The sequence below is a fragment of the Perca fluviatilis genome, chromosome 14 (assembly GCF_010015445.1).
Source record: "Perca fluviatilis chromosome 14, GENO_Pfluv_1.0, whole genome shotgun sequence".
Lineage (NCBI taxonomy): Eukaryota > Metazoa > Chordata > Actinopteri > Perciformes > Percidae > Perca > Perca fluviatilis.
This window is the reverse complement of record NC_053125.1, coordinates 26,846,426-26,867,620: the sequence shown is the minus strand read 5'-3', so window position 1 is coordinate 26,867,620 and position 21,195 is coordinate 26,846,426. Positions and strand designations below refer to the sequence as shown.

The window sequence follows — 21,195 nt, the reverse complement described above, 5'->3', positions numbered from 1 at the left end:
TATTGTAATCACCTGTTGTACATGTTTCAAATCGCCCTCATTCTTCTGTAATTCCTCATCAAGTTTTTCCCTCTTTCATGTCCAACTGAATCATTTTATCTCCCTCCATCAGATACTGACGTTCTGTGCTGCTGTTTGTGGTTTCTATGTGAACAGAAGAGATGGGTGTTTAGTTTGATGTTTAAACCTCGCTTGCAGAATTATCTAGCATTTAATTCCCAAATGTGATACAAACATTTGGTGGAACATCTAGTCAAATTACATGTTTTTCTTAATTAATGTATACATTTTCTATTGATCATTACACCATGACCAGTTATATTTCTAGACTCTGATTGGCGGAAAAGTATGGAAAAACTTTAGAGTATGGTATGAGTGGGATAACAGCCAACAAGTTGGATGTTCCATGATTGCAATGGATGACGCTATGGCTAAGATCCCCCGGGCGGGTGGTTCTCAGCCCTTCTTATCTGTTCACTCTAAATTTAATTAATGTAAAATAGCCATCAACGAAATGTGAGAGTAACTTCAGATTTGTAAAAAAGAAGAATGAAGTTTTAACTTACTGATTTGGTGTTGTCCACATTTCCACAAAACAAAGACTGCCATGACAGACATGAAGCAGGCTGCCAAGCAGATGGTGATGCGAACAGCAGAATTACACTGGTCCATGAAGAAATCATCTAAAATTGACACAATAGATGTGTAAATACAACAATACTGTCTCTGACAAAGTAATAGCATCAATGTGTTTTTCTACCTGGAAGATGGATAGTTGTCTCTCTGGTCTGGTTGGTGTCCTTCTGCTGGACTCTGCAGGTGAAGCTGTTGCTGGGTCTCTTCTCCACAGTCACTCTGCTGCTGACAGTATAGAGATCATCAGGACCTCTGACTGTCTCTGGAGGTCCAGCAGAGAGGAGGTTTCCCTCACCGTCCAGCCACAACACCTCAGGCTCTGGATACCAGCCTTCAGACGAACACTGTAGAACCGCTCCATTGGTGACTTTGGATATCTTCATGTCAGGTGAGGAGACAGAACCTAAAAAAGTAGAAATAGTTTGTATATAAAGTTGTCACAGCTGATTAGTAATGCCTAATGTTTCCCTGACTGTTATGACTGTCACTTATGACTAATGCATTTAGGCTTTACATTCCAGAATGATATTAGATTTGTAAAGTTGCTATATGTAACTTTTAAATGTTGCTGAAACTGTCATCTTTCATCTGATGATCATAAGTGACCTGTAACAGCCAACAAGACTAACAGTAAAAAGGACGCTTTTTGATTTTATCAATGCATTTTCCCTGTCCGATTTTTCCCAAGAAATCACACAAAAAAATGTTGGCAGGTAGACGGCGCTACAGAGCACACATTCTGACGGGTCACAGATTTCAGGGTAACACCACAAAAGCCTGTGTTATTGTATCCAGCCAGGTATAAGGTAGCAGGAGATGTCTTTATTTAGGCCTAATTGTATTTAAATTGTATGTTAGAAGTTATCTCGCTTAGTTATAGCTGAAACTGGGACAGGACCATCACAGAAAAGAAGGAAATTAATCTAAGAACAACTAATAGCTAAAAGGGAAAGTGACAGACAACGGGCGATAACATGAATCACAGTTGGTCGGGATTTTAACAAATGGAGACACTTATGGGGATTGTCAATGATCCAAAAACATTCACAAATTGACCTTCAGGTACGTACTATGTTTCTTTCATTCATAAAATAACTTTACAATACGCAATGTGGTTGTACGCTAGCAGCCTGGATTAAATTACGTCCCTCTTCCATTTAGCGCCCGGTTTTTATTTATTTTCAGTTAGTGTTTGTGTTGGCCTGCAATTTTCTTTTCACTCTTCCCCCTGTACTTGTGTAAAGCGTCCATGGGTTTCATGAAATGCGCTATATTAATCTAAGTTATTATATACATTGTTTGCTACAGCAAATTCTTAATGCTTTGGCTCGTAACACATTGACAGTGATACCCAGTTTAGCTAAGGATACATCCAGGCTGAGTTACTGTATGCGACACGTGAAAGGCAACGATGCATCTGTAACATATTCTCTTATTGTTAATGAATGATTTTCTGTATCTGTATTCATATTCTCTATGACCCCCCAGTAACGCTAACTCAGGAATACGGCGGCAATAACACTACCGCTTTTGTGCAAAGCGACCACATTAAGTGCACAATGGATTCATGCCAACTTACCTACAGTAAGCGCGACAACAGACTCTGTACCAGTTTTTGGAACAAGGCATTTGTAGGTTCCTATATCAGAGAGTTTTACTTTGGAGAGTTTAAGTGAAGTGTCTCCACACTTTAGTTTGTTGGTGGACAGGGATGTTCTCCCCATGTACAATGGATGTTCCTCAAGCTGAAGCTCCACGCCGTCTCGTCTCAAAAAGACAAATCTGGGCTCTAGATCATGTCTTGCCCACTCCACAGTCAGGTCAGTAGCATCCACAGCAGTTTCCAGGTGGCATGGCAAAGTTATGTCATCACCAACCTTTGCCACTATTGGCTGAGATGTACCCATCACCTGAGACTGACCTAAGGAAAAACAACATCTGTTCATTATCCAACTCCTACATATCATTCAATGCATACCCATGACAGGTTTGTATGATATTGTACAAAAATGTATGGACATCCATTCGTAAGATATCCTACAAAATTAGTAGACCGCCAGCTGGTCAGGTGACGACGAGCTTAGCTGTCTCTACAGTTAAATTTAGCCGACAAAATGTGACTGTTAGCCGGGTACAGGGCACTGTGAGCTGCCGGTCGTTTCAGCGGACATTACTGTTAAATTAAGCTGACAACAAGTGAGCGTCTTGCGGCAGAGATTTAATTTTAGGCTCCAAAACAACTATTTAAGGTTAGAAAAAAAGATGGTGGTTTGGATTAAAAAACTTTCATGGGTAAAAAATCTTATACTTGCCCCAGGACATGAACTTCTCTCCCCAGGTTGAAAGCTCTGTGTTTTATGACTCAGCCATGCAATGGCTATTTCCTGTAGGTATTACGACCATTAGTTTCTGGTCATTTCAAACCAACTAAGGCTATGGCAGTAAAACTACTAAGTGCATTGGTGTTTTACTGGGTTGTAAAATGTATTATATAGTGTGTTTTTTGTAGTTGTCTAGCCTTGAATGATCATTATGTTACGGTATGTTTTTTGATATATCTTAAGACTAATCATGATTTACCATATGTTTGTGTTTAATTTACCTCCACCAGAGTGTATTAGGAGAAGGACCAATGCACTGAAGACACTGAGCCGAGGTTTCAAGAGGAGTCTGTCCTTCATGGGAATCATTCTGCAGTTCTGAAAATTAAAATAAGTCAACTGGAAAGTATGTCAGACCAATTATATCTAAAATATCTCTCAAAACACTCTGAATCACTCTGAGAAGTCTGATATAACTGTAGGCAGTTTAATCGCTCAAATGTTTCAGACTTTAAGTGAACACAATGGTGGTTTTTAAACTGAAGATTGTGATTAAACATGTTAACATTGACTCAAATAAAACAAAGTTGATCATTGTACTTAATAATAATAGGAAAATTAGGACCAAATTGATTTTCAGGAGATTAACTATGTGGAAGCACAAGGTACATTGCTGTGATTGGACCCAGATTAAACCTTAGCCACTTGCTAACAGATGATCCATGTTCTGTTTTTGATACATTTTATTTCATTCTCATGTAGTCATGCATTATTTTTCAATAGTAGACTTTCAATCTAGAAACTGGCAATACTGTAATTACATTAATGTCATGATGAAAAATTAAGCCAAGAATAAGTCTTTAATCTAAAACTTCCTACCTGTGGCAAGTGTGTCGGAATCACTGCATGGTCAAAGTCTGGAATAAAATAGCCTGATAAAACCATGTGTACTTTCACCCCACCCCGTCTGTAAATGGATAACGTGTGTTATGGCTTTATAGTTCCTTTCCAATAAACTGAATGTGTGGCTTTTAGAGGTTTGGACTGCATGCACAATGTTTACATCTGTGTGTCTATTTGCTTTAAGCCTAAAACACTGTTCAATGAATTTATTGAGATCTTGTATTGATTGTAAATGATAAAGAGAATATTACAAATGAATACAAGATCATATTTCTAGATAAAATTGAGAAAAAAAACAAAGCTTACTTTACCGGTCACATTTAATGTCAGTGTTTGCATACTATCAACTAAGTATTAAGTAAAATCAAGCCATTCTTCAAATCACATAAGAGATACTAACTGATATGAAATGTCAGGTGTGGTCCAATATATTGATAACATATATATATGTGTGTGTGTGTGTGTCTGTCCATGTGTTATACTTTAGTTTTCTGATTCTGCTTGACCTGTTTTTACAGTTGAAACTGAACTTTGAACCTGCTATCTGCTGTAGTTGGTAGTTGTATAAAATACTACAGTAACAAGTCAACCAGTGGGTGGAACAAGGAAGTTGTGTCAGTAGACACAATGTCTTTGTCAAAGCGGCTATCTGGTTCAAATAAACATGTATATGGTGCTGATTTGCTGCAAAGGGCAGAGTGAGACTTGATTAACTCTACTGTATTAACATTAGAAAAAATAGCCGCCTACCTGGGCGAGTTGTGTCTCTTTCTAAAGTGTAACATGTAAAAACATGAGATGATAAGAGATGAACGTTTAACCACAGTAAACAAACAGTGGTCGCTAGAGAGTCAAATTCTTGAATAAAAAATTGGTTGAAAAATAAAATAAATGGAAATATTATCTATTACGTTTGTCAGCTGACCATCTGACCACATATTAATCAATTAAGTCAAATGTATTTCTCACGTCTACTGCAATTCATGCAGTTAACAAAACCTTCCACTAGATGGAGGTCTTGGCTGGAGTCTGAGCTGAGGCATACATATTATATCTACAGTATATCACAGAGATACTATTCAGGACAATATGTCCTCATTAAACTTTATGCTCCAAGAGAGCGTATTTTTTTTTTAAATCTCCATTTAAATAATAAGTGTGAAAATTAAAATTCACAGGAGGTAGAGCATATCGCCCTTTAGTCAAAAAGTTGACTAGATCATGATCAATGTGTGTGCGAGAGAGACACAGAGACAGAGAGAGAGAGAATAAAAGAAAGAGAAAAAGAGTGTAAAAGTGGGTACAGAGAGTAAAGGTGCTGGGGGAAAAGATAAATGAGAGGAGAGAAAATATGTTAGCTTTATACAATATGTTTTTTTTTTCTTTTTTAAATTAAAGTATCCTCAAACATGAAAGTGTCCAAATAGACCAAACCAATTCAAATGAGAATATCTAATAATGATGGTAATTATTATTATTATGGCTTATTGGTAGTATCTATTAGTATGATTTTTTTTGTGTGTGTTTGTAGGTGGTGAAGCTTAAAAAAGTAAGCTCGTCACAAAAATAATTTCAAATTACTATTTTTCTGTTGAGATTTTTATTGTTTTAAACGGTCTGTCAGAAACCTCAAACCTGCTTTTTCCTCACCAGAAGAGATCCAGGCAGGAAGAGGAGGGTCTGACTTACATGATATTTATAATTCAGTGTGACTGACTGAACATCAGACTACAACAGCAAGACAACATGGAGGTTACATCTCTCTGCATCAGACTGTGTGAGTACTGAGACTGTGTAATGTCCACAGAAATATATTGAGACAATCATTGTCAAATAACATGTTTGTTTCTTTAGGGGGGAATTGATGTGAATGATCGAAAATACAGTGATATATTTAGAATTTAAGATGGCAGATTTAAACACAGGTAATTTAGAGATTTGGAATTAACTCACTGATGATTTACAAGTAATACTTGTGTTATATATGTTAAACGTACAACTAATACAGTAACGTCTCTCTGGTCTCTGCAGTGATGACTATGTTGTTGCTGCTGGTCGCACAAGTTAACTTCAATTATTCTCAAAAAGCTGGTAAGTAGCAGTTTATCAATTAAACTTTAATATGTGTATTTGCTGTAGTTTTAACAACATCCCAAATAGGCTTTAAATATCTCATATTCTGTATCCCAAGTGATAATACCTTAAAACCATTATGCATCAAAATAACCATACCATAATAAACTAGTACAAACATACATTTATTCTGTCATGTTGTACTTCATGAGCCAAGATTTGCATGTGAGGATGACTTCCAAAACATATGAAGAGTCATAGGGCTCTTTGTGGCGATGTTGACGCTGTTGACTGGAATTTCAAATTATTTAGTTGAATGAGGACACATTTCATTGAAAAATGTTGCTTTAATAATCTCATTCTTTGTGTTTCTCTCTTAGATGCATCTTTTCCTCGGGTTGTTCCAAACAGACAGCAGCACTTTGAATATGAGTCCATAGTTGTCAGCTGTGAGGGACTGGAGGGACTGAGTGGATGGAGAGTGATGAGGAAGATTAAAGGAGTTATTAAAACATGTTCTTCTACCTGGTCGACATCGACAGGACCCTGCACAATTAATAATGCCTTTCCAGCGATTGACAGTGGAGAATACTGGTGTGAAATGGGAGTAAAGAAAAGCAACACTGTCAACATCACATTCACTGGTATTCAAATACTAAGCAGTAGTAAATACTAAGTACGCAAAGTCATCACATTTTAGTCTGTGCACACCTTAGTTCTCTGCTCAAAATTAATTTAAAGTAGTAATAACTAGGAAACATCTGCCATATTGGCCAGCGTTGCATAGGCTTTCAAACTGAGTAATTAGCATATTTCTTTCAAACATATGTTGTTTAGCTGGCTCTGTGATCCTGGAGAGTCCTGTCCTTCCTGGGATGGAGGGGGAAGCTGTGACTCTGAGCTGCAGACAGAAGCAGACGTCCACCAATCTCACCACTCAATTCTTTAAAGATGGTCACCTCATGGAGAAGAGTTCTACAGGAATCATGACCATCCATAATGTTTCCAAGTCTGATGAAGGACTCTACAAGTGCAGAATCTCTGCAGTTCGAGAATCACCAGAGAGCTGGCTGGCTGTCAGAGGTGATATATTCATGCTTAAAGTTAGAGTACATAACTTTAGATTAGATCAATTAGCTGCAGGGCTACCAATTCTTCATTTTGTTAAGCCCCCGCTACGGTTTCCTGGTTAAACGGCTTTGAGATACAGTATCTCACAAAAGTGAGTACACCCCTCACATTTTAGTTATTTCATTATATGTTTTAATGTGACAACACTGAAGAAATGACACTTTTCTACAATGTAAAGTATTAAGTGTAACAGCTTATATGAACAATGTAAATTTCATTATACGTCTAAACCGCTGGCAACAAAAGTGAGTTAGAGGCAGGCATTTCCCATAGAGGCAGGCAGATTTTTATTTTTAAAGGCCTATTATTTCATGGATCCAGGATACTATGCATCCTGGTAAAGTTCCCTTGGCCTTTGGAATTAAAATAGCCCCACATCATCACATGCCCTTCACCATACCTAGAGATTGGCATGGGGTACTTTCCATAAAATGATGTCTCAATGCAAATCAAACTAGCTATTAGGCTAATTGACATAAAACCATGCCAATCTCTAGGTATGGTAAAGGGTATGTGATGATGTGGGGCTACTTTAATTCCAAAGGCCAACGGACCTTTATCAGGATGCATAGTATCCTGGATCCATGAAATAACTGGCCTTTAAAAATAGACATCTGTCTGCCTCTATGGGAATTTAACATAGGGGTGTACTCACTTTTGTTGCCAGCGGTTTAGACATTAATGGCTGTATGTTGAGTTATTTTGAGGGGACAGCACATTTACACTGTTATACAAGCTGTAAACTTAATACTTTACATTGTAGCAAAGTGTAATTTCTTCAGTGTTGTCCCATTAAAAGATATTATGAAATATTTACTAAAATGTGAGGGGTGTACTCACTTTTGTGAGATACTGTATGTTTTCTCTTGTGGAGAAATTAGTAACATTTATAATTGAAATATAAGATAGCCAGATATCAATATAAGGAATCAGCATTGGCTGTAAGACTTTCTCACACTGAAACTGTTAAAAAAAATACAGAGGTAATGATGCATGGAGTATTTCTAAAAGGCCAGATGTGGGTTTTCACAGTATGTGGTCCATGGTAATTTTAGACTGTACAGATGCTGCTGATAATTTCAGCTCCTCAGACACAAACCACATGAGATAATATATTCAGTGTATTTCATTACATTTTCAGAAAAAGCTATCAAACCTTTGATTCCCAGCTGTTTCAGTGATCCTGGAGAGTCCTGTCCTTCCTGTGAAAGAAGGAAACAATGTGACTCTGAGCTGCAGAAAGGAGACAGCTTTTTCCCACCTCCCAGCTGATTTCTATAAAGATGGCCGCCTCATCAGGAGCAGCTCTACAGGAGAGATGACCATCCACAGTGTTTCCAAGTCTGATGAAGGACTATACATGTGCAGAATCTCTGGAGCTGGAGAATCACCAGAGAGCTGGCTGGCTGTCAGAGGTAAAAGTTTGTATTGTTTTTAAAACTAAAATAGCTAAATAACCATGCCTGCAGTGTGATGATTATCATGTTCTCTTGTGTTTGCAGCCCCTTATAGAGAGACTTGTCCCTCCTCAGATCACTTCAGGACTGTGTTCACCATAGTGACGGTGGCTCTGCTGCTGCTGGTGGGACTGCTGCTCTCTGGGAAACTCAGAGTCAAACACAAATACCTGATACTCATGTGTAAAGGTAAAGGTAGTTTTGATGTCGAGAACATCCCATCCTGAGTCTAGAAAATCCACCAACTCAGGAAAGATGCACTTTAAAAAGCATCACTAAGATTTCTTTTACATTTCATTTTCATCTGTTTTTATTTTGACCGTTGTTTAAGTTGGATTTAAGGTGTCAAACTCTATTGTTTACATGTTCATATTTGCAGAGACTTTCTCACACAGAAAAGGTTAGAAACCACAGAGGTTCTGATGCACAGAGTATTTTCAAAAGGCGAGCTGTCAGTATATCTCAGTATATGTTGGTCTGTGTTTTGTTTTAGACTCTACAGATGCTGCTGATAATTTGAGCTCCTCAGACACAAACCACATGAGAACATGTATGTCTGTAGAAGAGGCGTTCAGGAGCCTCTGTAGAAACAACAAACAATGTAAAGGGTAAACTGTGTCTTGTATAATGGGAAGTATAAGGACAGAATTGAGTCTGTCTAAATATTCACATTTGCTCCTGTTGAACCATCTGCTGTGTTACTGCATCACCTGCCTTTTTGTTTAGTCTTTTGTTTAGTTCTTCCAGTTGTTGGTTCTGCAGGATGAGAAAAGAGAGTTACAAAATAATGTTACATTAAAATCGATTATGTTTATACATTTTTGTATGTGATTTCTTCATCTGAAAACAAGAGAAATGAATTCTGGGGTAAAGAGCAGGGGTGTAATTCATAAAACTGTGTGTAGGATCCTTACTAAAAGTGTACGTACGCCCAAAAGCCAAAAATGGCGTACGCCAAAAGCCAAAAATCTGATTTATAAAACCATGCGTACGCACATCTGTAAGCAATGTTCCCTTTATAAATCACAGATTACCTACAAGTGTGTGTAGGTGAATCAGCCATTTATCCCGCCCTGTACACACCCATTTTAACCATAAATAGTTAATGCAAAGCACCTCATGAATGAGGTTAATGACCCGGGCAGTTGTTGCCGAATCATTACTACTGGCGGGGAAAAAGCAAAAAACTTCTCAGACATTCAGGAATTGCTGCAAATTGAATTATAATTTCGGCCTGTGCTCGCACAGTGTAGGGAAACCTGATGTATAGACTACCTATATTATTAATACTGTCCAAAACTGCAGGCATTATGGCACTCAGGGACTTCCTCCGATATACCAGACATATATGAAAAGCTTTAACATAACTATATATTATACGGAGTGTCTATTTCCACCCCCGGTATGAATAGCCTCGGCCACACAGCTGAGCTATTCACACCCTGTGACGTAACAACAAAAACACGTTGCTCGAGTGCACCGAAATCATGGCGGACGTCCATCTTCCATGACAGCAGAAACTGGCATATTAGGAAAGTTTTGTCTCTAAAGTTTATAACAATTGAATTTCTAGCGGAAAATGGATACTACAGTTGCGCTTTCTGTCTTCAGTGAAATCATAGAACCGTTGGTTTGTTAGTTAGTATCTATTTTTTGTATACAGTACGGTTACCTAGCAACTGAGGCTTGAAGAAAGCAAGTGGTAAACAGTTGCTGAACATCCTGTAAGAACTGCTAGGTTAGTGGTTAGAATGCTTACCTTTGGTATCTGATTTAGGAGTTCAATTCCCCTGTGAGGTAATCTTTAATTTTGTAATTTTGGATTGGATAATTTGCATGCAATTGCGCAAGTCAGGCCTGCGAACGCAATTTTTTATTTTTTTTTGCAGGGTGGGAGGGGAAGACTCTTGAATATGCCTGCTCTGGTTGTGTTGGTTAGGTTTAGGCAAGAGGAGTGGGATTGGTTAGGGTAAAAATGTCAGAGCGATAATATTCCAAAAAGGTGTAATACATGAGTAGTATGGATAACTGTGTGTAAATATATGCCAAGGTACTGTAAATGCACAGGGGTGCAAATAGCATACATTGATATTTGTACCACACGGGGTATTAATAGAACACATTGCTGTGTGCACCGGCGGGGTACAAATAGCATTCATTTCTAATTGCACCAGGGTACAAATAGCATACACTGCTAATTGTACCAGGGGTGCAAATAGCGTCACCCTATATTATATCCAAACCATAATGTCCAGAAAGGTACCAAACTTCTACAGTAGTACAAATAGATTCTCTACTCATAAAACGAGGCAGTGGAAAGTTGGTAAGTACACCAGGAGTATATCTAAATAACGCTTGCCTGATTGCTTTGCTCTCTACGAGCAGCATCATTAGTGGGGTAAATTACAAGATACACCTTTGGATCCATTAGCGCCTGCACTAAGCCATTTGGCTGATAGCACTAACTCGACCAATGTTAGACCAAGGGAAAAAAGCTTCTGGGGGGTGTTTGGCTCGAAGCCATGGTGCAAAGGACCCTAGGTTGAAATTACTCCGAACCATCCCTTTAAGAAAAAGTCATTGCTGCGGTATTATTTTAATCACCTCCTGCAATCTCATGCATCTAATTTTTATGTTTTTTAACTGTGCACATCAGATGGATACGTCCCCTTCTAACGCAGAAGGCGGCTCAGGTTCTTGTTCAGGCTCTAGGCATCTCATGTCTAGACTACTGCAACTCCCTCCTGATTGGCCTGCCGGCGTGTGCCATCCCCCTCCTCAAGTTCTCTCACACTACACCGCTCCTCCGCTCTCTTCACTGGTTACCAATAGCTGCCCGCATCCACTTCAAGACGCTAGTACTTGCATACAGGGCCACGAACAGATCAGCCCCAGCTTACATCCAGGACATGGTCAAACCCTATACCCCAACCCGCCCACTCCGCTCTGCATCAGCCAAACTGCTTGCTGCCCCCTCACATTGAGAGAGAACTAATCACTCGACAAAATCCCAACTGTTTGCTGTCCTGGCTCCTAAATGGTGGAACGAGCTCCCTATTGACATCAGGATGGCCGAAAGCCTACACATCATCCGCCAAAGGCTAAAAACCCATCTCTTCTGACTACACTTCGGATAAACATGAAGAAAGAGGAGGAGAGAAAAAAAGAATATATATATATATATATATATATATATATATATATATATATATATATATATATATATATATATATATATATATTTCTTGAAGCTGCACTTTCACTTGTCTCTTTGTAGTTTTGCTTATTTAAAGCTAATGTACTTGCACTTACTACTTGTTGTCTGGAGTTTGCACCTTCGGGGTTGAAAGCACTTAATTAGAAGTCGCTTTGGATAAAAGCGTCAGCTAAATGACATGTAATGTAATGTGTATTACTTCAGATAAAAGACCACATCTCTGTCAACGTGTCTTCTGGTTGTTGCAGAGTTTTATCTGCAATAACATTTCAGTACAACTTAGAACAATAGAAAATGTTCCTTTATTTCTTTTAAGAAAGGAGTCATGTACAGTTGTTATCAAAAACACGTCTGTGTTTCCCAGCTATAAAACATCAATGACTGCAAGAAAAAAAATGTTTTGGTTTTAAGAGTGTTAGGAGAAACTGCTGTTGGGCTGATTGTGGGATTACAGTAACTGTCTAACCTGAAGTAAACACAACAGAACAATCAGTAAATTGGGACAAAAGATCAACTCTGGGTGAAATTAAATTAAAATATGCCTACTATAAATGTGTATTTTAACTTTAACCATTAATAAAATAATTGCTGGTACTGATATAATGTATTATACATTTTCATTTATTTAATCACACATTCTGTACAAAGTATTATTTATGTCATTGACGTACAGCCTAACATGACTTTTACAGCAAATACAGCAAAAGAATATTATAGTACAATCTTTTAAAAAATGCAACATTATGCAAGACAATGATGAGAAAAAAATAATTTCTATGAAACAAAGAGACTTGAACTGAAATTCATGTTAATGCAGCAACCTGCTTTGTTCTTTAGTGACTTGACCTGGAAGAAATGAGCAAAGAATAGACTGACAAAAGTTCACTGTGGTCACATCTGGTTTGGAATGATCCAGTATGATGGCATGATGAAATATTAAGCCAAGAATAAGCATTTCATCTAAAACGTCTTACCTTCGGCAAGTGTGTCGCTGCATAGTCAAAGTCTGGAATAAAATAGCCTGAGAAAAAAACGTGTACTTTCACCCCACCCCGTCTGTAAATAGGTGACGTGTGTTATGGCTTCATAGTTCCTGTCTATGGAGTCTAGAGGTGACATGGAGGGGGAAAAAAAAAAAGAAAAAAGGAAGGAAAAAAATAATTCAATGGGGGCTAACACTAAACTCGAGATCTCAAGTTTCAAAGTCGAGATCTTCTCGTGTAAAAACAATTGCAATTTAAAGAGCAGCGTTTAAACACCAAATGTAGCAGATGGGAGTACGTTTAACCTCATGTATATGGTGCTGATTTGCTGCAAAGAACAGAGTGAGACTTGATTAACTCTACTGTATTAACATTAGAAAAAATAGCCGCCTACCTGAGCGAGTTGTGTCACTTTCTAAAGTGTAAACCAACAGTGGTTGCTAGAGAGTCAAATTCTTGAATAAAAAATTGGTTGAAAAATAAAATACATGGAAATATTATCTATAATGTTTGTCTTTACAGTAGCTGACCTATAGAAATAAAATGGATTTCCATGAGTTGACCACATATCAATCAATGAAGTCAAATGTATTTTTCAGGTCTACTGCAAATCATGCAGTTGACAAAACCTTCCACTAGATGGAGATCTTGGCTGCAGTCTAAGCTGAGGCATACATATTATATCTACAGTATATCACAGAGATACCATTCAGGACAATACGTCCTCCTTAAACTTTATGCTCCAAGAGAGCGTATTTTTTTTTTAAATCTCCATCTAAATAAGTGTGAAAATTAAAAAAAAAGAAGGAGAAGAAAACACCCCTTTTTTGAAAAAATGGGGAAAAAAAAAAAAATGTTTTTTAATAAAATTAGAGAGAGAGAGAGAGAGAGACAGAGCCAAAAAGAGTGTAAAAGTGGGTACAGAGAGTAAGGTGCTGGGGGAAAAGGTAAATGAGAGGAGAGAAAATATTTTAGCTTTATACAATGTTTTTTTTTCTTTTTTAAAGTACCCTCAAACATGAAACTGTCCTAATAGACCAAACCAATTCAAATGAGAATATCTAATAACGATGGTAATTATTATTATGCCTTATAGGTAGTATCTATTAGTATGATTTTTTGACTACAGGCCTAAAAATAACAAGATGTCCAATAAAATGTCCTGATAGTGTTTGTAAGTGGTGACGCTTAAAAAAGTAATCTCATCACAAAAGTCATTTATAATGAATATTTTTCTGCTCACCAGGTATAAGCTCTACAATCAGGTTCTCTTGGGTCACCTGTTGAGGTTGTACTTTTTTTTCTTAAACTGAGAGCAGCTCTGTCTGTCAGAAACCTCAAACCTGCTGTTTCCTCACCAGAAGAGAACCAGGCTGGAAGAGGAGGGTCTGACTTACATGATATTTATAATTCAGTGTGACTAACTGAACATCAGACTGCAACAGCAAGACAACATGGAGGTTACATCTCTCTGCATCAGACTGTGTGAGTACTGAGACTGTGTCCACAAAAATATATTGAGACAATCATTGTCAAATAACGTGTTTGTTTCTTTAGGGGAAAATTGATGTGAATGATCCAAAATAGAGTGATTTATTTTGTATTTAAGATGGCAGATTTAAGCACAGATAATTTAGAGATTTGTAATCAGCTCACTGATAATTTACAAGTAATACTTATTATATTGTTATATATGTTAAACGTACAACTAATACAGTAACGTCTCTCTGGTCTCCGCAGTGATGACTATGTTGTTGCTGCTGGTCGCACAAGTTAACTTCAATTACTCTCAAAAAGCTGGTAAGTAGCAGTTTATCAATCAAACTTTAATATATGTATTTGCTGTATTTTTAACAACATCCAAAATAGGCTTTAAATATCTCATATCCTGTATCCCAAGTGATAATACCTTAAAATGGTTATGCATTCAAATAACATACCGTAATAAACTAGTACAACATACATTTATTCTGTCATGTTGTACTTCATGAGCCAAGATTTGCATTTGAGGATGACTTCCAAAACATTTGGAAGAGTCATAGGGCTCTTTGTGGCGATGTTGACGCTGTTGACTTGAATTTCAAATTATTTTGTTGAATGAGGACACATTTCATTGAAAAATGTTTTCTTTAATAATTTCTTATTGTTTGTCTCTCTCTTAGATTCATCTTTTCCTCAGGTTGTTCCAAACAGACAGCAGCACTTTGAATATGAGTCCATAGATGTCAGCTGTGAGGGACTGGAGGGACTGACAGGATGGAGAGTGATGAGGAAGATTAAAAGAGTTATTAAAACATGTTCTTCTACCTGGTCGACATCGACAGGACCCTGCACAATTAATAATGCCTTTCCAGCATCTGACAGTGGAGAATACTGGTGTGAAATGTCAGTAAAGAAAAGCAACACTGTCAACATCACAGTCACTGGTATGCAAATACTAAGCAGTAGTAAATACTAAGTACACAAAGTCATCACATTTTAATCCGTGCACATCTCAGTTCTCTGCTCAATATATTTTGAAGTTGTAATAACCAGGAAACATCTGCTATATTGGCCATCTTTGTTCCATGCATAGACTTTCAAAATGTGTAATAAGCATCTTTTTCAAACATATGTTGTTTAGCTGGCTCTGTGATTATGGGGAGTCCTGTCCTTCCTGTGATGGAGGGGGAAGCTGTGACTCTGAGCTGCAGACAGAAGCAGACGTCCACCAATCTCACCACTCAATTCTTTAAAGATGGTCACCTCATGGAGAAGAGTTCTACAGGAATCATGACCATCCATAATGTTTCCAAGTCTGATGAAGGACTCTACAAGTGCAGAATCTCTGGAGCTAGAGAATCACCAGAGAGCTGGCTGGCTGTCAGAGGTGAGCCATAACAAAGTTTCAAAATCATTCAAAAGATGATGTGTACCTCGTGTCAATATTCACGTTTTGAAACTTGATAGAAGTATTAAAAATGACAACTTGCTACTGATCAATCAACCTGCTCTTTGACAACTGTTGAATGTTAATTAAGGAATGGACATAGACATTGTATAGAATATTTTTAAATATCACATTGATATCAACAAGCATGTTTTTCCACAGCATTAGGATCATGTCCCCCCCCCCCAACCTTCCCCTCATCATGGCCCTCAGCTCTCGCTGCTGTTCTACGTCGGTATCGCTGTTTTCTTGGTGGCTTTGCTGCTGTTGGTGGGATTACTGCACTATAGGAAACATCAAACCATCACCAGAGGTACAGAGAATAGAAATCAGTCTGCCTTCTCTCCTAAAATTACATTCCTATTCACAACTTTTCAAAGTGTGTATAGACGCCAAGGTCATGGATTGGTCACATAAACACAGGACTTGTACCTAGGATAGAGCTGTTCCTGTCCCGTGTAAAACCAAAAGCCAACCCATTACTTTGTTCTCTATACCTAACCAAGTAATTTGTTTCAATTCACAGCAATAACCACATGTCTGAAACTGCAACCGTTTCAGAAAATGGGAACACATTTTTTAAGAGACAGGGTTGAAATAAAGATAACACAAAGTGTGCTAAAAGTGCTTTTTCCATTCAAACAGATACCCTAATGTCTCCTTCATCCTTCCAGCCTTTACCTTCTCTACAAACAGGTGAGGCACAAATCTCCTTTTATCATAACTATATAAATGTGTATTTTGTCTTTATGGAAATTATCCAAGAAATGAAGGTGGGCTGGGACATTAACCCTACCTTTATACATCTTACTATTTATTCCTTAAAACCACAGGTTGTAGTCATCTCTATTTTCCATTTTGAAGAAGGCATGAAGGCTGAAACGTCAACTGAATAAAAGGGAAATGCATAAGGAGCCAACACTTTTTTCTACTTTCGAATCTTTTTTGTCCTAACTACTAATACTATTTAAAGGGATAGATTTATAGAATATGTAGATACAGTAAACTATCTGTGTACCCGTTTTCAGTAAAATGTAATATGTAATAATTGTCTGCCTATATACCTACCTGCTACGTTATTATGTTTCAGTGCCTGAAGAGGCCAATGTAGCTGTTCAGTCCCAGACAACATATGCTGTCGTCACAAAACCCAGAACGGAGAGAGGTAATTAATTGACACTGAGAAACGCAGAATGCAACATGTTAACCCTTTAAAAGAAAACTTAGAAAATGTAATTATTTTATTATATTAGTATTCAAGTTAACCTTCCTTTAGACTAAAGTTTGCATCAGTGCTTGTGAACAGACATTACTTTTGTGTCACAACCAGAAATCTTGAGAACCACTGCATTACTAATCTGTCATTTATGGTATATTTTTAAAGTTTATTCATGTTTAAACTGTATAAGACTGTCTGTTTCTGGAGCTTTCGGCCCTAGTGATGGTGAGAGCTTCTTATTTTAGCATCTCAGACGTGAAACTACACTAGAAACCCACAGCCAGAAACAGGTAGATTGGCCCCTCAGCTCACTGTGTAGCAGCTCTGGTGATGGCTTTACAGTCATATGTATATATGGTCGCACTCAAGAAACCATCATGAAAAACACACACGACAATGCAGGTGTTAGATTTATTTTTATCAAGACGCCAGGTACTTGAAGCCACCTTGCAGCCCCATGAGTTGTGTGGGTAGTGACTAGGTGGCCAGTATATTTAGATACACAATGGGGCCAGTAATGATATGACGCATGTAAATGTGTAAATGTGGACCCATTTTTTATTCCTTAAAATTATAGAAATGTAATGCACACCACAGGTTGTAGTCATCTTGATTGTCCATTTTGAAGAAGGCATGAAGGCTGAAACGTCATCTGAATTAAAAGGAAATGCATATGGAGCCAGAGTATGCAACACTTTTTTTTTGTCCTAACTATTAATAATATTTAAAGGGATAGATTTATAGAATGATATGTAGATACAGTAAGTTATCTGTGTACCCGTTTTCAGTAAAATGTAATATGTAATAATTGTCTGCCTATATACCTACCTGCTACATTATTATGTTTCTCTTTCAGTGCCTGAAGAGGCCAATGTAGCTGTTCCGTCCCAGACGACATATGCTGTCGTCACAAAACCCAGAAGGGAGAGAGGTAATTAACTTGACACTGAGAAACACAGAATGCAACATGTTAGCCCTTTAAAAGAAAACTCAGAAAATTAAATTATTTTATTATATTAGTATTAAACTTAACCTTCCTTTAGACTAAAAGTTTACATCAGTGCTTGTGAACAGACATTACTTTTGTGTCACAACCAGAAATCTTGAGAACCACTCTATTACTAATCTGTCATTTATGGTATATTTTTTAAAGTTTATTCATGTTTAAACTGTATAAGACTGTGTCTGTTTCTGGAGCTTCGGCCCTAGTGATGGTGAGAGCTTCTTATTTTAGCATCTCAGAGTGAAACTACACGAGAAACCCACAGCCAGAAACAGGTAGATTGGCCCCTCAGCTCACTGTGTAGCAGCTCTGGTGATGGCTTTACAGTCATATGTATATATGGTCGCGACTCAAGAAACCATCATGAAAAACACACGACAATGCAGGTGTTAGATTTTATTTTTATCAAGACGCCAGGTACTTAAAGCCACCTTGCAGCCCCATGAGTTGTGTGGGTAGTGACTAGGTGGCCAGTATATTTAGATACACAATGGGGCCAGTAATGATATGACGCATGTAAATGTGTAAATGTGGACCCATTTTTTATTCCTTAAAATTATAGAAATGTAATGCACACCACAGGTTGTAGTCATCTTGATTGTCCATTTTGAAGAAGGCATGAAGGCTGAAACGTCATCTGAATTAAAAGGAAATGCATATGGAGCCAGAGTATGCAACACTTTTTTTTTGTCCTAACTATTAATAATATTTAAAGGGATAGATTTATAGAATGATATGTAGATACAGTAAGTTATCTGTGTACCCGTTTTCAGTAAAATGTAATATGTAATAATTGTCTGCCTATATACCTACCTGCTACATTATTATGTTTCTTTTCAGTGCCTGAAGAGGCCAATGTAGCTGTTCCGTCCCAGACGACATATGCTGTCGTCACAAAACCCAGAAGGGAGAGAGGTAATTAACTTGACACTGAGAAACACAGAATGCAACATGTTAGCCCTTTTAAAAGAAAACTCAGAAAATTAAATTATTTTATTATATTAGTATTAAACTTAACCTTCCTTTAGACTAAAGTTTACATCAGTGCTTGTGAACAGACATTACTTTTGTGTCACAACCAGAAATCTTGAGAACCACTCTATTACTAATCTGTCATTTATGGTGGTATTTTTTAAAGTTTATTCATGTTTAAACTGTATAAGACTGTGTCTGTTTCTGGAGCTTTCGGCCCTAGTGATGGTGAGAGCTTCTTATTTTAGCATCTCAGAGTGAAACTACACGAAACCCACAGCCAGAAACAGGTAGATTGGCCCCTCAGCTCACTGTGTAGCAGCTCTGGTGATGGCTTTACAGTCATATATATATATGGTCGCGACTCAAGAAACCATCATGAAAACACACACGACAATGCAGGTGTTAGATTTATTTTTATCAAGAGCGCAGGTACTTAAAGCCACCTTGCAGCCCCATGAGTTGTGTGGGTAGTGACTAGGTGGCCAGTATATTTAGATACACAATGGGGCCAGTAATGATATGACGTATGTAAATGTGTAAATGTGGACCCATTTTTTATTCCTTAAAATTATAGAAATGTAATGCACACCACAGGTTGTAGTCATCTTGATTGTCCATTTTGAAGAAGGCATGAAGGCTGAAACGTCAACTGAATAAAAGGGAAATGCATAAGGAGCCAACACTTTTTTCTACTTTCGAATCTTTTTTGTCCTAACTACTAATACTATTTAAAGGGATAGATTTATAGAATATGTAGATACAGTAAACTATCTGTGTACCCGTTTTCAGTAAAATGTAATATGTAATAATTGTCTGCCTATATACCTACCTGCTACATTATTATGTTTCTTTTCAGTGCCTGAAGAGGCCAATGTAGCTGTCCTCGTCCCAGACGACATATGCTGGTGTGTCACCAAAACCCAGAACGGAGAGAGGTAATTAATTGACACTGAGAAACGCAGAATGCAACATGTTAACCCTTTAAAAGAAAACTTAGAAAATGTAATTATTTTATTATATTAGTATTCAAGTTAACCTTCCTTTAGACTAAAGTTTGCATCAGTGCTTGTGAACAGACATTACTTTTGTGTCACAACCAGAAATCTTGAGAACCACTGCATTACTAATCTGTCATTTATGGTATATTTTTTAAAGTTCATTCATGTTTAAACTGTATAAGACTTCTGGAGCTTTCGGCCCTAGTGATGGTGAGAGCTTCTTATTTTAGCATCTCAGACTGAAACTACACGAGAAACCCACAGCCAGAAACAGGTAGATTGGCCCCTCAGCTCACTGTGTAGCAGCTCTGGTGATGGCTTTACAGTCATATGTATATATGGTCGCGAGTCAAGAAACCACCATGAAAACACACACGACAATGCAGGTGTTAGATTTATTTTTATCGGGACGCCAGGTACTTAAAGCCACCTTGCAGCCCCATGAGTTGTGTGGGTAGTGACTAGGTGGCCAGTATATATAGATACACAATGGGGCCAGTAATGATATGACGCATGTACATGTGTAAATGTGGACCCACGTTTTCTCCCTTATACTTTTTTTTTTAATCTAAGATGTCACTTAAATATGCAAGTCTAATGACAGGATATTGCAGATATTGACTTGTTTTGTCAAGATCAAATGACCAAAGAACTATTTAATTCTAAACATGTTAAGTAAAGGGTCAAACAGTATCAGTTTTATTATCTTCTTTACCCAGTGTGCTACAGCTGTAACGTTAGTATAGGCATGGAAGCAGCACACAAACAAAAGGGGAGATAGACTACCGACCTAAAAAAATCTGGCATGTTTCTAACATGACACAGCCAGTAAAGTGATCCCAACTGGTCCTGGCTAACACTGCTTAACTGCTAACGTTACCGGAGGACCAGGCAAGTGGGCCACGGCTGTTCACAACGTGTAGCCTGTTCAGCAGCCCTAACCCTAACCCGTTATTTTAAGCCAAAAAAGGGGGGCTGTAAACACTAGCTGTCAGTATTACATATTGCACCTTTAACTAACATTTTCTATTACTTTTACTTTTAACAGAGTATTTTTACAGGGTGGTATTAGTAATTTTACTTAAGTAAAGGATCTGGATACTTCTTCCACCACTGATTGGGTATCATAATGCATAATAATGATTTTAAAACACAAGCAAAGCCATGTATGTTTTGTCAAAGTAGTTTATAGAAAGTGCAATGGGCCAATAAGTGAGCCTTGTCGTACTACACATTTAGGAGGCAGGCCCAGCCATGGTAACGGATGGTTCTTCCGGCCTATGGATGTGTGTATTAATAAAAAAACATTGTTCAATTAGGCACTTACCTATGTCTCAGGATGTCTGAAAT

The 21,195-nt window shown here is 37.7% G+C and overlaps 3 protein-coding genes across 3 annotated transcripts; 2 read left to right on the top strand and 1 right to left on the bottom strand.

Annotated features, from left to right (window-relative positions):
* Positions 1 to 58: 58 nt before the first annotated feature.
* LOC120572548 (butyrophilin-like protein 10) lies at positions 59 to 3,884 on the bottom strand. The gene is made up of 6 exons (XM_039821877.1): positions 3,837 to 3,884; positions 3,239 to 3,335; positions 2,216 to 2,557; positions 761 to 1,039; positions 567 to 683; positions 59 to 144 (listed from the first exon to the last, which is right to left on the bottom strand). Exons 2-6 carry the CDS (start codon positions 3,324 to 3,326, stop codon positions 59 to 61), a joined length of 912 nt encoding a protein of 303 aa, XP_039677811.1. The 5' UTR covers positions 3,327 to 3,335; positions 3,837 to 3,884.
* A 1,718-nt stretch (positions 3,885 to 5,602) lies between these two features.
* LOC120572547 (high affinity immunoglobulin gamma Fc receptor I-like) lies at positions 5,603 to 8,748 on the top strand. Its single transcript, XM_039821876.1, has 6 exons — positions 5,603 to 5,637; positions 5,892 to 5,951; positions 6,314 to 6,577; positions 6,771 to 7,016; positions 8,234 to 8,479; positions 8,567 to 8,748. The coding sequence occupies exons 1-6, from the start codon at positions 5,607 to 5,609 to the stop codon at positions 8,746 to 8,748; spliced, it is 1,029 nt and encodes a 342-aa protein (XP_039677810.1). The 5' UTR covers positions 5,603 to 5,606.
* A 5,427-nt stretch (positions 8,749 to 14,175) lies between these two features.
* On the top strand, positions 14,176 to 19,786 carry LOC120572546. The gene is made up of 9 exons (XM_039821875.1): positions 14,176 to 14,206; positions 14,462 to 14,521; positions 14,884 to 15,147; positions 15,345 to 15,583; positions 15,864 to 15,963; positions 16,296 to 16,346; positions 17,726 to 17,800; positions 18,713 to 18,787; positions 19,704 to 19,786. Exons 1-9 carry the CDS (start codon positions 14,176 to 14,178, stop codon positions 19,784 to 19,786), a joined length of 978 nt encoding a protein of 325 aa, XP_039677809.1.
* The last annotated feature ends 1,409 nt before the right edge of the window (positions 19,787 to 21,195 follow it).

Excerpts from the sequence above, each read along its gene's own strand:
- LOC120572548 (XM_039821877.1), bottom strand. The coding sequence starts at position 3,326 with ATGATTCCCATGAAGGACAGACTCCTCTTGAAACCTCGGCTCAGTGTC. Across the intron at positions 684-760 it reads GACAACTATCCATCTTCCAG|ATGATTTCTTCATGGACCAG; the intron begins GTAGAAAAACAC and ends TGTCAATTTTAG. Across the intron at positions 145-566 it reads ATGTGGACAACACCAAATCA|AAACCACAAACAGCAGCACA; the intron begins GTAAGTTAAAAC and ends CTGTTCACATAG.
- LOC120572547 (XM_039821876.1), top strand. The coding sequence starts at position 5,607 with ATGGAGGTTACATCTCTCTGCATCAGACTGT. Across the intron at positions 5,638-5,891 it reads ATCTCTCTGCATCAGACTGT|TGATGACTATGTTGTTGCTG; the intron begins GTGAGTACTGAG and ends TGGTCTCTGCAG. Across the intron at positions 5,952-6,313 it reads CAATTATTCTCAAAAAGCTG|ATGCATCTTTTCCTCGGGTT; the intron begins GTAAGTAGCAGT and ends TTTCTCTCTTAG.
- LOC120572546 (XM_039821875.1), top strand. The coding sequence starts at position 14,176 with ATGGAGGTTACATCTCTCTGCATCAGACTGT. Across the intron at positions 14,522-14,883 it reads CAATTACTCTCAAAAAGCTG|ATTCATCTTTTCCTCAGGTT; the intron begins GTAAGTAGCAGT and ends TCTCTCTCTTAG. Across the intron at positions 17,801-18,712 it reads AAAACCCAGAAGGGAGAGAG|TGCCTGAAGAGGCCAATGTA; the intron begins GTAATTAACTTG and ends GTTTCTTTTCAG.